This window comes from Rissa tridactyla, chromosome 1, assembly GCF_028500815.1.
Source record: "Rissa tridactyla isolate bRisTri1 chromosome 1, bRisTri1.patW.cur.20221130, whole genome shotgun sequence".
In the NCBI taxonomy this organism is placed as follows: Eukaryota; Metazoa; Chordata; class Aves; order Charadriiformes; family Laridae; genus Rissa; species Rissa tridactyla.
In genome coordinates, this window is record NC_071466.1 from 5,582,025 (window position 1) to 5,597,134 (window position 15,110).

The 15,110-nt window shown below is 42.6% G+C and overlaps 1 protein-coding gene across 5 annotated transcripts in view; it reads left to right on the forward strand.

The window, feature by feature from the left end:
- Positions 1–15,110, forward strand: part of TENM4 (teneurin transmembrane protein 4) — a 625,745-nt gene that overhangs the window by 492,625 nt on the left and 118,010 nt on the right. For all 5 annotated transcript variants that reach the window (XM_054222439.1, XM_054222458.1, XM_054222467.1 and 2 more), the window contains one exon: positions 940–1,125. In XM_054222439.1, the coding sequence (XP_054078414.1) occupies positions 940–1,125 (186 nt within the window). The remainder of the gene's footprint in view (positions 1–939; positions 1,126–15,110) is intronic.

Here is a 15,110-nt window from a genome sequence, read left to right on the forward strand (position 1 = left end):
AGGCACTTTAACACCTGACTCTTGGGTACCTGTTATCCACCAAGCCTTGATTTTTCCAGACAAATACAGTGCAGATGAAAACATGAAGTCTCCCAAATTCATGCCAAGGCCGTGCCAAGTTTTAGCCAGAAGTCTAGTGCTGGGTAAAAATATTATGTATATTTGTGTCCTTATGCCCACTGGGGCTCATGGAGGGTGGAAAGGGCAGCACCTCTGAAAAGCCAATGTCCTTTAGCTCTTCTCTTTTTTGGAGGTAAGTACCGAAATAGCCAGCTGCGACTCCGTGTTTCCGTTAACTCCAATAAGACCTGGGAACAAGCACCATCCTATAAACTCCAGCTCACGTAGCTCACAGAAAGAGCATGGTGGTACCGTCGAATGCCTGAGAGGGGATTTTTAATGGGATGGTAGGGGAACAGAGACATAACAGATGCACAGACTCAGTAAAAATAGAAATATTCTGTATTAGTTTTAAAGAGAGAAGTGTTTTAATAAATCCTGTCCCCAGAACCGTAGGTCAACAAGCCATAAACCAGCGCTTAACTTTAGCATCAGTAGTTTATCAGCACATTGTTTCCACGCTTAACCAGATTTTAATTAAATGTGACTTTTGTTCTGTTTATTGGAAGAGCCTTCCCCTTCGGATTTGGTGATCACAAAAGCTCAAGGAGTGCAAGCGAATTAGAAAGCAAATAGGAGGATCAATCACAGCAGACCTCTGCAATCCATGTCCGTCTCTTTTTTGAAATATACTTATTAGATTCTTATTGTCAGGAAGGATTAGTGTTATGAGCTCCAGGAATTCCTTTCATTGCTCCGTAAGGCGAGGTAGTGAAGTGTGGCTGCTTTTCTTAACAATAACACTCTGGATTTTTTTTCCCTCCCCTCTCCCTTCTCTCCACCCATATCCCCTCCTCTCTCTTCTCTCCTCTCCCACAGAGATTTGTGCAGCCGACTGCGGAGGACACGGCATTTGTGTCGGAGGCACCTGCCGCTGCGAGGAGGGATGGATGGGCACAGCCTGTGATCAGCGAGCGTGTCACCCACGCTGCAATGAGCACGGGACATGCCGGGATGGCAAGTGTGAATGCAGCCCGGGCTGGAACGGAGAGCACTGCACTATTGGTAGGGAGAAAGAAAAAACGACTACTTTTAAAAGAATTATTGATGATCAGGGAGGAGAAAAGGTGCATGCTTAATTGAATATGTGTGACTTAGTGTAGCATGAGCACCTTTGTTCTTGGATTTCAAGTTCTGACATCATACATTTTCATGTGGGAACAAGAAAAAATGTCCTTTCATTTGTTGATGACATGGCTATATATATATATTTTATTATCTGACATGAAGTACACCTATGTGGTGTTTGATCTCATAGAGACAAGGCGTCAAATGTCAGGTGGATGCTTTTAAAAACATCCCACTTCACCTCTCTCGAAAGGTCCTTCTGTGGCCTCCAAGATTTCTCTCTCCCATGGCAGGAGCATTTTCAGAAATATGCATCTGATTTCAAGTTTTCTTTCCTTTTATTTGCTCCATTATTTGCACTGCCACTGTGCTTGCCAGTATAAAAGAGGAAAGTGCAGTCAGATGATTTCTGGCTGGTATTTAACTCTGTCTTGCTTATCCCTTGTCCGCTCCGCTACCCTTCTAACCATTGCATTTCCCTCTCTCTTTGGTTCTGTTTTCCTGGCACTTGAACTCTCAGTGTCAAGTCTATTATTATTATTATTATTATTATTATTATTATTATTATTAAGGTGCCACTAATATGCCAAAATCATGCAAAGAGGTGCAGCTCTCAGGTTAAGCAATTTGCAGCATCATTAATGAACTCCTTGGCTTTACCTTCCTCCTTCCTCCTTCATTTCACTTAACTCCTTGATAGATCTTCCCTTTCTTCTGACTGTCATGCATTCAACCACTTTAGTCTCCATTTCGTAGTCATGTTATAAAATCAGTAGCATTCAAACTCCCCAGATACCATTTATTATACACTAATGGAAAACTAAATTAGCGAATCCAGTTCTGCTCTCAATAACGACTGGGTGGACCTGAAAAAAATCAGTCAACTTTAGAAGGGTTATTCCAGAGTGAGAATTCTCCTCCAGTCATTTTGTTTTAATTGGCTTCTTTTAAAGATAAGAAAATTTACCTCTATGTTGCTTTCATTGTGGCATGATACATATAAATCACACTATATCAAAATTAACCACTAGCAATACCTGGGAAAGTGTCGGCATAGTTATCCATGTGGATTATCAACTTAGTTATCTGTAGACATCACTTTTTTTGCTTGAACACCAGGTAAGTTTGCCCACACAAAGACAGGCAGGAAATGAAGCCTGATCACAATATTTTAATTCTGGCATTAGGGTAATGGTACAAACCATGTCTGTGGCTCAATTCTACTTATCATTTATGTATGCTAATGTCACCCTACCACATTATGATCTCCACATGCATCCCTTAATGAAAAATATCTCGCTCTTAAAACTTCCTCTGTCTCATTAGATGTTGCATTCTGCTTTCTTTTCTATGTCCCCAGCAGCTTTCATTTCTTTTCATGAGGAAGGGATTAAAAAAAAAACCCTCTCTCAAATGACTCTAAAATAAAAAGAGAGCAGTCCTCTGTTAATTGGAATCCTGTGTTTCTACAATATTATTTTATAGCCTTTTGTTCAAGTACTTTGATTTAGAAAGCAACACAGGTTCATGAAAGGGTTTTAAAAGAAAAAAAAATGTTTAGCAAAAAGCCCCAAATCCCGGGGACAATTTTATATGAAAGTCATTCATGCACGAAAAAAGCCTGATTCATACTCAGTGCCATTTTATTCGTTCTGCTGCAAAACCAAAGTGCCGCTAGTTCGGTATATGATATTTCTCCACACAGCTGATATGCCCAGACTGTTTTCGAACAACAAGCTTTTGTCTTTCATGGTAATTAAATTTACCCCGTTATTTGTGGTATTCCTCACTCTGTGTATAAAGAGTGCACGTTATCATGGGAAAGGCCAGCACCGCAGTGCAGTCAGCATCGAGATTTTCTTGGTGCGTGCTATCGTTTCGCGTGGTGCTGACTTCCTGTTGCAGCGCCACCTTGGTTTAGGAATAATTCTTTAATACTTTGAGCGCTGGAGCAATTCTGTTTCTTTTCGCTTCCACCACACACCCCCCCACACACACCTGATCTTCTTGCATGGTGATTTAGCAACAAATTTGTACGTGGTCTCACGCCTCTGAAGCTGTAAATTGTATTTCCTACAGAATATTTCATTGATAAATGTGTAGAATGTAAAGGAGATTTGGCAAAGTCATAAATATCCAAGAAAATTGAATGGCTTTAGAAGGAGTAATAAGCTAGTTACATTGGCACAGATGAAAGGACATTGACTTGGAATTACATTAAGTACGTGGAAAGCATTCCCCTTGTCCTTGTGTAATTTCCCTGCATGGCAACTTGTTCTGTTGACAGTAATTCCTTATCTGTCTGTGTCATGGCCCGGTTTGCTTTAGCACTGACAAGCATAAAACCCCATCGCTGCAGTGATGCTTTAACAGTCTTGCCATGTGTGCAGGTGACATGGTAGAAATGGGTGGTACAAGTAAAGGACACTTCTTCTATTTCCTGTTGAGCATGTTTGAGAGTAAGAAACCCTTTTGTTTTGTAGGTCGTAGGAGGCTCTTTCTTACGGTGTTCGAGGGAACTCTGATCCCAGTGGGTTAATTTGGTTTGCTCATACAAAGAGTGGTGTTACCAAATATACTAGCTTGATTGCTCACATTCAGGGATTTCATTAGAGGAACCCCAGATAATTCCCAACCATTCATCATCCTAATTCAGCGAACTTAGCGCATCCAGGCAAAGGAGTAGAACAGAAAGTTGATGATATAACCGCAGGAATCCTGAAACCCAGCAGAAAGGTTCTACCGATTTACTCTAATTTCTTAAAGGAGAAAAACCACGTGACAGCAGCCACAATGCTCCTATGATGGGCTCTCCAGCGTATTCCAAATTTGCCCCCAGTTAGAGGCATTGCAAGAATTCAGCTTTCTTCTATTCTAGCCCAAACCACATCCAGGGATCATGGTGGGTTTTAGGAGTGTTGAGTTTAAAGGTGACACAAAGCCTCTCACTGTGGGCTCTAAAAGGCCAAATTACAGCTCACCTCTGTGGTGGGCTCCTCTATGGGATTGCTTCACAGGTGGCACCACTGAAAATTTCCTGGGTTTAATAAACAACTCCAGAAATTTCCCAGGGCTGTAACAGCCTGGCCTCAAATTTGATGCAGTTGGTGATGTGGCCTGGATGGTGCCCCAGGTGCTGTGTGTCCCACCTCAGAGAAGCAAAAGGAGACTTCACTCTTCGCAGGTGGGCTGTGCACTGAGATTGTTACCCGGTATGTGAAGCTCTCTGTATGTTTTACTAGCAAGGAGCCTTAATCCTTTGATTCATATTGAGATGATTTAGAAATATAATGGCAGAGAGGGCTTCCCTGTGTGGTGGGGTTGGGATGTTCATCATCCTTGAACAGCCTGGACACAAGACCAAAGCCATCCCTTGAAATTCACTTGCTGCACCCAAATACTACAGGTCTCAAGAGCACTGAGGGACCAGCAATTAGCTCCCCAAACACCCAACGATCTACCTAGAAGGATTTTCAAAGCACCTCTGTGCCTAATTCCCATTGATCTCTTGCAAAAGCTGCGTGCTTAACTCCTTTTGGAAATCTGGTCCTGGCACGCACTGGTGATGTGTGCGATAACAAGTGCCCAGACAGACAGGCAGACAGCCCGTCCCACAGGAGCTTCTGCTTATGGCGCCATCCGGATGGTTTTTGGTTTACTTAGCAAAATTCTGATTTTTTTTTTTTTTTTCGGAAATCTGCCCCTTTAAGTTTGCCTTTCATCAGCCTTCTTGCATAAATAATCACACATGTTCTGAATAGCCAGGGTTGTAATCAGTGCCTCCCGGTTTCTGCTGGAGCAGCTGGAATCCAGACAAGGCACGTTACAGGTGGAACCTGGTCTCTTTTCCCCGTCTTTCCAACAAGTCACTTGTGCCATTTAAATCCATAAAGCAGCTCGGGCCACGTGCAGCCCAACCTGAAATAAGCCCACCAGTGTCTGGTGAAGGTTCTTGCTACCACCCTCAGCCCAACAGAGGAGACAGTCAGCTCTCTGCCACGCTCAGCCTTCTCCGCAGCGGAAGCTGAGCTGTGTTTGCCCCTCTGGCACCCACGCTGCCCCGTGGGGATGGGTATCTTGGGGCAAGACAAGGCCATGGTTACAGCAGTCAGTGGAAAATATGTGCATGCTGCTTTGTTCCGACATGTTTTTGCATCAAGCTGAAGGTAATCTGGCCTTAAGTACTTTGGCAGAATATTTGACAGTAAATGCTAAGCGCAGATGAACTTCAAAGACAGTCTTTTTCCCTGCCCCTGTGGCATAAACTTGTGCCGTCACTGGTTCAACAACGAACGGCCGCTTTCTCCTCTCCTTCAAATTTGTGTGATCTCAGTTTAACTCCAGTCTTTTCACTCTGTCCACTTCTCCCTATGGGGAAGATAAAAGGAAAAAGAATATTTGGAAAATGAAGGAGAGTGTGCTGGGGAAGAAGTCCTACCTGAAGACCTGCTCCTAGCATCTCTTACTTCTCTCTTTCCTCTCTATGGGCCAAGAGAAATGCTCATGTGATCTTTCCCAACGTGTTTTGGACAAAACAAACCAAGTTAGCTCAGACTGGTGAAATGAGAGGATTTTCGGACTAAAAAATTCTCACATGAGCTCCCCCCATAGCAGGTATGAAGGGACAGTGGCTTTCCAGGAACGGGGATGGTGCCATGGAGCTGAGTGCCGTGCAAAGGACACCTTAGAAAAGTAGCCCTGTATAGTTCCTCAGCACGTCCCACATGCCTGCAGGGCTTGCAAAGGAGTATCTGTAGATAATAAGATGATATTTTAATGCCAGAAGTATGGCATGGGAATGAGACTATATAGGTCTAGAGAAGAAAGATTCATGCTACCATGGAATATTCCCATAGGGGGCCTCCATTATTTTTCAAATTACAAGAAAACGTTGACACAGAACTGGCATACGGTTGGCATTGGCAACTACCTCCACTGCCATCATCTGCACAGCGCCTGCTGCTCAGGTTTACTGGTTGGGCTGCTCCGGATGTCAAGATTCAAGAGACCCGTTCCCAGGCTTTAGCCACCGTCCAAGCAGATGGCGATGCCCTGCTTCCCACATCGCTACTGCTACACCGGGGTGATTAGTTAATCTCATTCCCAAGCTTCATAACTGCCCTGCACTAGGTTAGCTCTGATCTTCCCAGCCCTCTCCACGTACTTAGAGTAGTGCTTCAAGGGATGCATTAGATTCACAGCATGGAAAAATGATTCCTGCGACAGCTGTGAACTCCCGGGTGGGCGGTCTGCGTGAACGAACCTGAAACAAAAACCTCTTCAAAAGGGTACCAGGACACAACTGAGGGAGAGATTGCAGGGAGCAGACAAGAGAACAAGGGAAATAACGTTTAAGCAGGTAATGAAAGACAGAAATGCACAACTCAGCGCCTCTTATTTATTCATAAAGACCAGAGAGTGCCGCCTGCTGGCACGCACAAGGGCTCTCTGAGGCAGGACTCCTGCCTTCTGCATGTGTCTTTGCCACCAACTTTCTGTTTGACCCCAGAAAATCAATTAGAAGGTGGTTTTCGAAATTAGTGTTCCATGGGAATTGGGCACATGACTGCTCCCTCTAGATCTATAACTTTCTTTTTTTTTCTTTAGCCCTCCTTGGAATGAGTATATTAATACTGACCTATCTGGTAGAGCTGCCATGAGGTTAATTTAATATTTGTAAAGTAATTTGATCTGGGGCTAGAGGATGCTGTATAAATGCGATGTATTACCATTAAGAAGATCCAGGGAAAAGCCTCTCCCAGTCTGGTAAGGTCACAGAACTGTGCCTCTTTGTGCGGAAAAATGTAAGACAATCAGGTGAGGTGGAGCACCTTCAAATGAATCTGGTTTTCCTGATGAAAAGAAAAGCAGTCAGTAAAACAGAGGTAGACTGTTGCAAATGAGCAGAGAATTACAATATTCTGCCATATATATATATATTTATACATATATATACCTATATATATAAAAAATCACAGAAATATATATATATAAAAAACTTTCCTGTTTCTCTTCCTGATCCTAATGAGCAAAGATGACTGGATGCCTACACACAGCCTTCTTGAGCTCTTTGACTGAGGAGGGCTGTGCTCCACCCTTCTTCCTTTTTTTCTCTCCTCATAATCAAGGTTTTTCTTTTCATATCACAGCGAACTCTCCTTTGCCTTTCTAGCACCTGCACAGTCTCGTAGTAAGCCGCAATGCACTTATTCAATCCTACCTTAAATGTCCTGTCTTTTATCTCCCAAGCTCACTATCTGGATAAGGTAGTGAAAGGTATGCTCTTCCTTCCTATTTTTCCTATTGTCTTTGTGTTTCTTTTTTAAAAAATGCACCGTGAACATGCTGTGTTGAGGTTGCATCTCTTCCTCATTGTCACCAAAGTGCTCCCTAATGTCTGGAAGGGGGAACTTTCCAGTCATTTAGGTAGGAAATACCTCCGTAAGTGCCGTGACCCTGTGTTAACATCATGTGAGTGTTCCTACCCGTCCCCCTGTCTCTGCCCTCCCCTCCAAATCATCTCTCATCCTCACCCCTCCTACCCAGGTAAGGCAAGTCAGGAGGAAACGAAAGTGTCTGTGAAGTGTCTGTACAGCAGGAGCCCTGTGCAGTGATGTATTTTAATTAAATGTCTATGATCCGTTTTGTAACAAGCAGGTGAGTGCACTTTCTGTGTGGAGTCTTCATGTTTTTGAGCCATGGCTGCAAAGTCTTACATGGGAACTTTGAGTAACGGTTTATTGGTTTTTTTCTTAATACAAAAATGTTATGACTTCCAAGCCTCTGGTGGTATAAATCCGCAAAATCTATTGAAATCACTGACGTTGCATTAACGTACACTGCCACAAAATCCAACCCTATGTTCCTATTTGTAAAATTAAAGCAAGTCTAGGACCCAGGTCTTTCTTCAGCAAAGAAGAAAAGGAATTGAACAGTTACAGAATAGAGGTAGTCTGCTATCTTAAAAAAAATCTCAGTTATTTATTGATCAGAGCAATGATCTACATTAATTTAGGACTTTTGAGTAGAAATAGACAGTTCCACAATGCACTTAGCTTTCTAAAAATATTGAAATAGCACACATCTAGTTAAATACAACAACCTGACAATAAATATGATTGAGTTGGACGCAAATATCTTTCTACACGGCTGATTTGACGCTAACAGCAGCACAGTGCTGACACCACACAGCATCATATGTTTGCTGGTTAAACAAACCAAAAAATCAGGTTGAACAAATCAGTTTCTTCCATAGCATTACCCTCCTTTACAGGTTGTGAGCAATCAGAAATAGCAGCTGTGAGAGGCTGATGAAGAAGGACAGACATGCCAAAATATTTGTCCGGTTAAAATGAAGTCTCTGCCATATAGGGCTCTTGTGGTGTGACAAGAAACACGGTTGCCCTGCTGACTTCCCTTCTCTGGATAAATTTACAATTACAATCTAATGTTTCTCCCTTGTTCCCATGGAGGCTTAAAGGCAGGTTTGGGTACAAATGCAAATAGGGACAAACTTTGAACAGGCAAACAAATATTAATGATAAGGAAATGGACAGTTTAAATAAGGAGACTTTCATCTTCAGTTTAATGCAGCAACTGGTAGCTGTCCTTGGGCTCCTGTTGATAGATCAGTGGATTGTTCAGTGGTAGTGGTACTTCAGTTAGTTTTCTCTCATTGCTTAGCATCAGTAAAACATGCTTCACTTTATTGAAATTAAGAGAAAAAACTATATTCCTCTTAGATCAAGGAAAGAGGGTCAATTGTTGTACCCTTATGAAGTAATAGTGGTTGGCATCCTTAGAGGGAGATCTGGGCCATCACTAGGGAGTGCGATCAGAACCTCCTGTTCATCTTCCACATCCCAGTGTTTTACATCGCAAAACCCCAGGACTCCTTTTTCATCTCCACAGGTATTGGGGAAGGTTGGACCAAAAGGTAGCAGATAAGCACCACGGGGATAGAAAAGATGAGAAATCAACCTGCAGAGGCTGGGTCCAGGGATCTTCGGTACTGATTTGCCCATTCAGTGGCCCAATTTTTTTTACTAAGTCTTCTGTAGCTGTCGTTTTTCCTCTGGATAGCCTTTATGCCCAAGAATAAAGACACATTATATTTACTGAGTATTTCAGTGGGTAACAGGTTAAGCAACACGCTAAGAATAAAAGATTGTCTCTTACCATGCGTGGCCTCTTTTGGAAGATTAGCAATAGCTGAAACATTAAAAGTACATGTTTTTTACTTGGCTAACTGCATGGTGTGCATTTTTCAAAACTAAATTACTCATGCCCTTTTGGCTTTCTTAATTATTAACATCTTTCTGGTTGAAATCTCTTCCCAGTAATCCTGGGTTGTCAAGGGTGAGCCTGATTTACTGCTGAATCTTTCCGACAGCTTTACAAGAAACCAGTAAGTCAGTGAAGATGCGGAACTGTTTCTAAATTGGAGGGCAAGTTTCAATAGCAAACATCTGCATGATTAAAACAAGAAGCTCTAACTGGAATTGGAGTGGAGTCTTCTAAACTAAGGCCTAATTAACACTGGTAATGCTTAAAATGGAAAGAGGTGCCGGCTATTAAAGAGGTGCTGATCTTAGAGAGTGTTTCTCCATCCAGAATACCAGTGGAGCTGACGGTACCTCCATGTTATTAATTTCTATTGTTGGTTATCAATTCTCACTCTTAAAAAGTAGCCACATTGACGCTGTAGTGAGGTGTACAAACAGCTAGACTAAAATGCAAAGATGCTGAAAAACATTTGAATTCAAGGATGGCTGCAAGGTTTGAGCTGCTCCTGAGAAGCAGCGAGAACCCAAGGTCTGACCACAGCTCATTCCCTCCTTTGTAGAGTTATGAGCAATAGGAGCTCTGGCAAGTAACTTTTTTAATCTTCATTTTACAGAATGCATCTGATTAAGTGTTTCTGGATTCCCAGCATCGCAAAACATCATGGCGGTTGTTTGAGTTGAGTGTTTTTCAGGACGCTTTACCAGGTTTCTCATAATTTGCAGGGATCAGATGATGCTTTGTTCCTCCCTTTCAGTCCTGCAGAACTTCTGCGGGTCCCTTACTGATTGTTCTCTCAAGCTCCGGGTGTTTGCATCCTCACATGTTGCCTTCAGCCGTGTCCTACTCGCTTCAGAGCTCAAGCGCTGTATGTTGGGACTCGCTAGAACATCCATCAGTGCTTTCCTGCTGACAATGGAGGAAAGATAATAGCCTTATCTTGTAAGTCCAATTTCAAGTGGCAATGAGGCTTGGCCTGAAGAAAAATCCCGTTGAACATGGTTTATAATTGGACTAATTAGAGGAGGCCTTAACTGTAGAGATCATTAAGGGCAGATTATTTTACCAACAGACTTAAAATGGCAGGATAATTTCTTACACTGGTGGCAACGTCCTTTGACTCTTAATACTCTTTTCTTGTCTAGTTCAAAATTAGTCCCATTTTTATATTGCTTCCCTGGTCTGTACTGTCTCTTGCATGGCAGACCTGACACCTTTGTGAATGTCCCACAGCATCATCATCTTTCAGCAGCGCTTTTATGTCCTTCAGTTGGTAACTCACATAAAGGGTTTCCCTCCTCCCCCGCCTCAAAAAGCCCTATTCATATATTTAATTCTCTGAGTCACCCAAATACAGTTAACAAACACAGCCAGGAATAATGGATCATGAGTGACTCTAGCTATGAGAAATGAGAGCTGCAAGATTATGGTGGGGTAAATCTGTGAGGATTAAGAAGCTATCCCGCTGTGCTGATATTCAGAAGCACTTTGGAGACAAGATGATTTTTTTGCTTTATTCCCCAGCGTGGGGGCAAGGAGAGGATAAAGTTTATTTGTATCGTGTTTTTGTCGAGTGCTTTGAAGTGCACTGTTTGTGGAATGGGGAATACTGTGTGTTCCTATCTCTGTAGTGTTAGCGATGGTCCAGTCTTTATGCAGTGAACCAGTTCAGAAATGGTAGTACTTATAGGTCCATTCTCCTATATATATTGGCCTACATGTCCATGTTATCTTCTAACTTTCTGAAGGTACGAGTTCGCTAACAGCTGCTGTTTAATTATGATATTTTCTATTAATGGTTCCCTTTCTCATTACTTTCGAAAGCTGTCTACTCTTCTACCAAACCCATGACACCGGAAAGGTACGATTTAATACTCACAGCACTGACATTTTACCATACCTTGTAACGTAATGGTTAATATCTGAAAACTTTTATGTTCATGGATCTGTGAAGAAGAGTTTATCTCATTAGGAAACAGTTCTCTCTGACACCTTGGAAGAGGTTTATCTCACTAGGAACCAGAGATGACACTCTCCTTGGTGGGAAGGGGTAAACTTGCTTTCTAGACTTGAAAGATGCCAAGAGAGTGGAGTATGACATTACAGCTGGGAGTTATCCCACTTTAGGTATCTACAGCCTCGATACTTGTATCTCATCTGGTCGCGCTGGATTCCCTTAATAGTTAAGAAGAGGAAGAGACAGTTTGGGAATGCATAACCTCGTGAGAGTCTCTGTTCTGTCTTTCCTCTCTTGACCGATGCTTTTCCTCTGTCTGTCTGTCTGCCTTCTGAGATGCTTGCCTTAGTTTCTCTGGGTCCAGATCAATGAGATTCAAAGGAAATCACAAAAGTCCACTTGGATAATCTCAAATACATTTCATAAAGACAGTGAATTGCACACAAAATTGAAAGGGATAGGACTGAAAGAGGTCTCCTCAGTTAGAGTCCAGTCTTCTACTGTCAAGGTCAGACACATTGTGTAAAACTTTATATAAATTTAGCAAGCTCTATGGACAGATCAGTGATGCTTCTTCTCCTTAATACTCCTGCTGGGAGGCTACTCCAAAACTTTCTTCCTTTGATCCTGGCAAATGCTTTTTATTTTTTTCCCCTTCAAATTTCCAGCCAAAATTTATTCATGCTTGGTTTACGTCCATTTGTTCTTATGCCAGCAATATTCTCTTTAGCTTAAATAGCTGTTTTCCCTTCTCACTGTTTATCTGTTTCATGAATTTGTGGAAAACAATCATAGTCTTTTCAGCCTTTGCTGTGCTAGAGTAGAGAAATCGAGGTCTTCTCATTTCCTCGGGTGCAGAAGGTGTTCCCATCCTAATTATATCCACCATTTTCTGCCACTCCAAATTCCCCCTTTCCTAGGCCTGGGAGAGTAGAGCACGTGCAGTTCCACATGAGCTCCTAATTTTCACCGTTATATTAATGGTTCCTTGTACCTGCTGGACACTCCTCATATGAGACTTTTGAAGATCATTTGCTTTTTTTCAGTCTCAGGCCAAGCGATCAATCACTATGGTATCTTTTCTGTCTAATAATGTTAGATCTTTGCTTTTGAGATCTTTGTTCCAAAGATTATAAAATGCAAAATATAATCCAAACAAAAACAACAAAATGGAATCCCTCTTTTCCCTCTGAATTTTCATCACGTGAAACCTCATCAGCCTAACTTGAACTGTTTCCAGGTTCGAACCCTGTTCCTATATGGCTTGGAACCAAACCCAGGAGGCTTTTTTGTCTTTATCATAGAATCATAGAATGTGTTGGGTTGAAGGGACCTTTAAAGGCCATCTAGTCCAACGCCCCTGCAGTGAGCAGGGACATCTTTCACTAGATCAGGTTGCTCAGAGCCTCATCAAGCCTGGCCTTGAATGTTTCCAGGGACGGGGCCTCCGCCACCTCTCTGAGCAACCTGGGCCAGTGTCTCACCACCCTCATTGTGAAGAACTTCATCCTAATGTCTGATCTAAACCTGCCCTGCTCTAGTTTAAAACCATTGCCTCTCGTCCTATCGCTACATGCCCTTGCAAACAGCCCCTCCCTGGCTTTCTTGTAGGCCCCCTTCAGGGACTGGAAGGCCGCTATAAGGTCTCTCCTGAGCCTTCTCTTCTCCAGGCTGAACAAACCCAGCTCTCTCAGCTCCCAGCAAAAACTTCTAAAACCTATCTTCTTCCCATTGCAGAAAATAAGTGTCTGATCCACTACTTGATGGGTTAAAAATCTAGTGGTATCCAACCCTTCTTCTCTCATCCTTCTACAGTGGGGTCTTCAACTTCTCATCACCCAACTCTTTTTGGTTCTCACGGTGATCCTGTCCAGGTCAACGCTGCAGCACCTTTGCAAGGAGTTTCCTGTTCAGCCTCTGCAACTGCAGGATAAAAAAAGAACTTTTTAGGATGGGTTATAAAGAGTCCAAGCAGTAAAACCTGAGGTGTGCGCAGTGGTGATGCACCAGCCAAGCTCTAATGGAGCCCTGCAGAATACACATAAAGTGAGATTTCTTCAGAGGTTTTTCAGCTAGACAAATTCAGGCAGATTTATAAAGAAGGAAAAAAAAAAGTCCTATCTCTGACATCAGGATGGTCCCATCCAAACTGAATTTATCTACTCCAAAGTGGGTTTTCCTGCCCTACCTAGCTAAGTAATTTTAGCAGGTTATTTAACAAGAAACACACTTCTTCCTCTTTCATTCTCCAAAACAGCTGAATGCTTTCAGCTTGTACTGAAAGTACGTAAAGGGAACAAACACATAAATCAGCTCTAGCATGGAAAAAAAATCAGATTAAATGGTTAAAAGTTTGGCAATGTTGTAAGTAACTGAAGGCAGGATATTAAAATGGAGAATTTCAAGTAGCCTTGCATATAAATAGTTCTTCTGTAGTATATAAATACTAATATGGTATATAAATACCAAAATACACACACACACAAGCACGCTCACACATACACACACGCCTTACATGTCCCCCCTCCGAAAATACACATTTTAAAAGACTGAAATACAACGAATATCTTTGTCAGTGAAAAATTTATTGAAGATCCTTTTCCTGAAAACTTTCATTCCTTTTCCCGTTTGGTCCCTGTAAACCCGTCCCTTGCTAGAAAAACAATGCTAGAAAAGATGTGAATTTCACCCTGAAAGAATTCTTTAGTTAAAAGGCATTTCTGAACGACTTCTTTCTGGCGCAGGACACACGATGGCGTGGTGTCTCACCTCTTCTTGGGCAGACCCTCCTGCACCATGCCAGATGTTGCACACATACCTGTCAGTCCTCTTCACCATCCTGTTGTTACCCTTTAGGACAGGATCAGCCTGTGTTGTTTGCAGAGCATCACAAACCTGTCTTGCGAAGCTGAGGGCCTGGAGAACCTCAGACTACGCAGTGGGATTGCACAACACACGTATAAATAGAGAGGGCCTTAAAACAGGGTTTAGGAAGACTGAATTGCGTTCCTGGTATAATCAGTCCTGCTGAATGACCTTGACAGTCGCTTCAGCTCCTTGCACTTCAGTTTCCTAAGCAGTAAAATGTGGCTTACGTTTCTGACTGCTTCTCGGTAAAGATGTTTTGAGCTCTGCAGGTAAAAAGCCCCCAGAACTGTATAAGCTGAGCAGCCTCCCTGACACCACTGCTTACTGTGGAAATCACTCTGCTGTTTTCTTGGGGAGGGATAAAAAAGGGCTGAAAGCTCGACGAGAGGTCATCAGATGAGAGAATCAAACCCTAGTGAGCAGACTGGGAGCTTGGTCTTCATCCTCCCTAAGTCTTATTGCTGAAAAAAGAAATGCCTGCCTCTGGGCTGGGCTCTCTCCCTAGTCAGTGGGGAGAAATGAGTGTTTCCAGAGCGGGCTTCTGCTCATCACTACGGGCGTCCAACATCTAACCAGGGGATTTATGCCATGGGACAGTCTTTTCCTCTGCTGACTACAGAGAGGGTTGAAGGTATCTCCATTATGGGTGAATTGGAACCAAATGAGATGAATCCCACCCAAAATGACAACAGTAGAGAAATTGGGCGTTCTCCAAATATTTTCTAACGTAGGAAGTGCCTTCCTTTTCTAGCCAGCTTTGACTGCTTACCAGTCTCAGTATTGCTGAAAGCCAGCTGCTTTATCCCGATGGGCA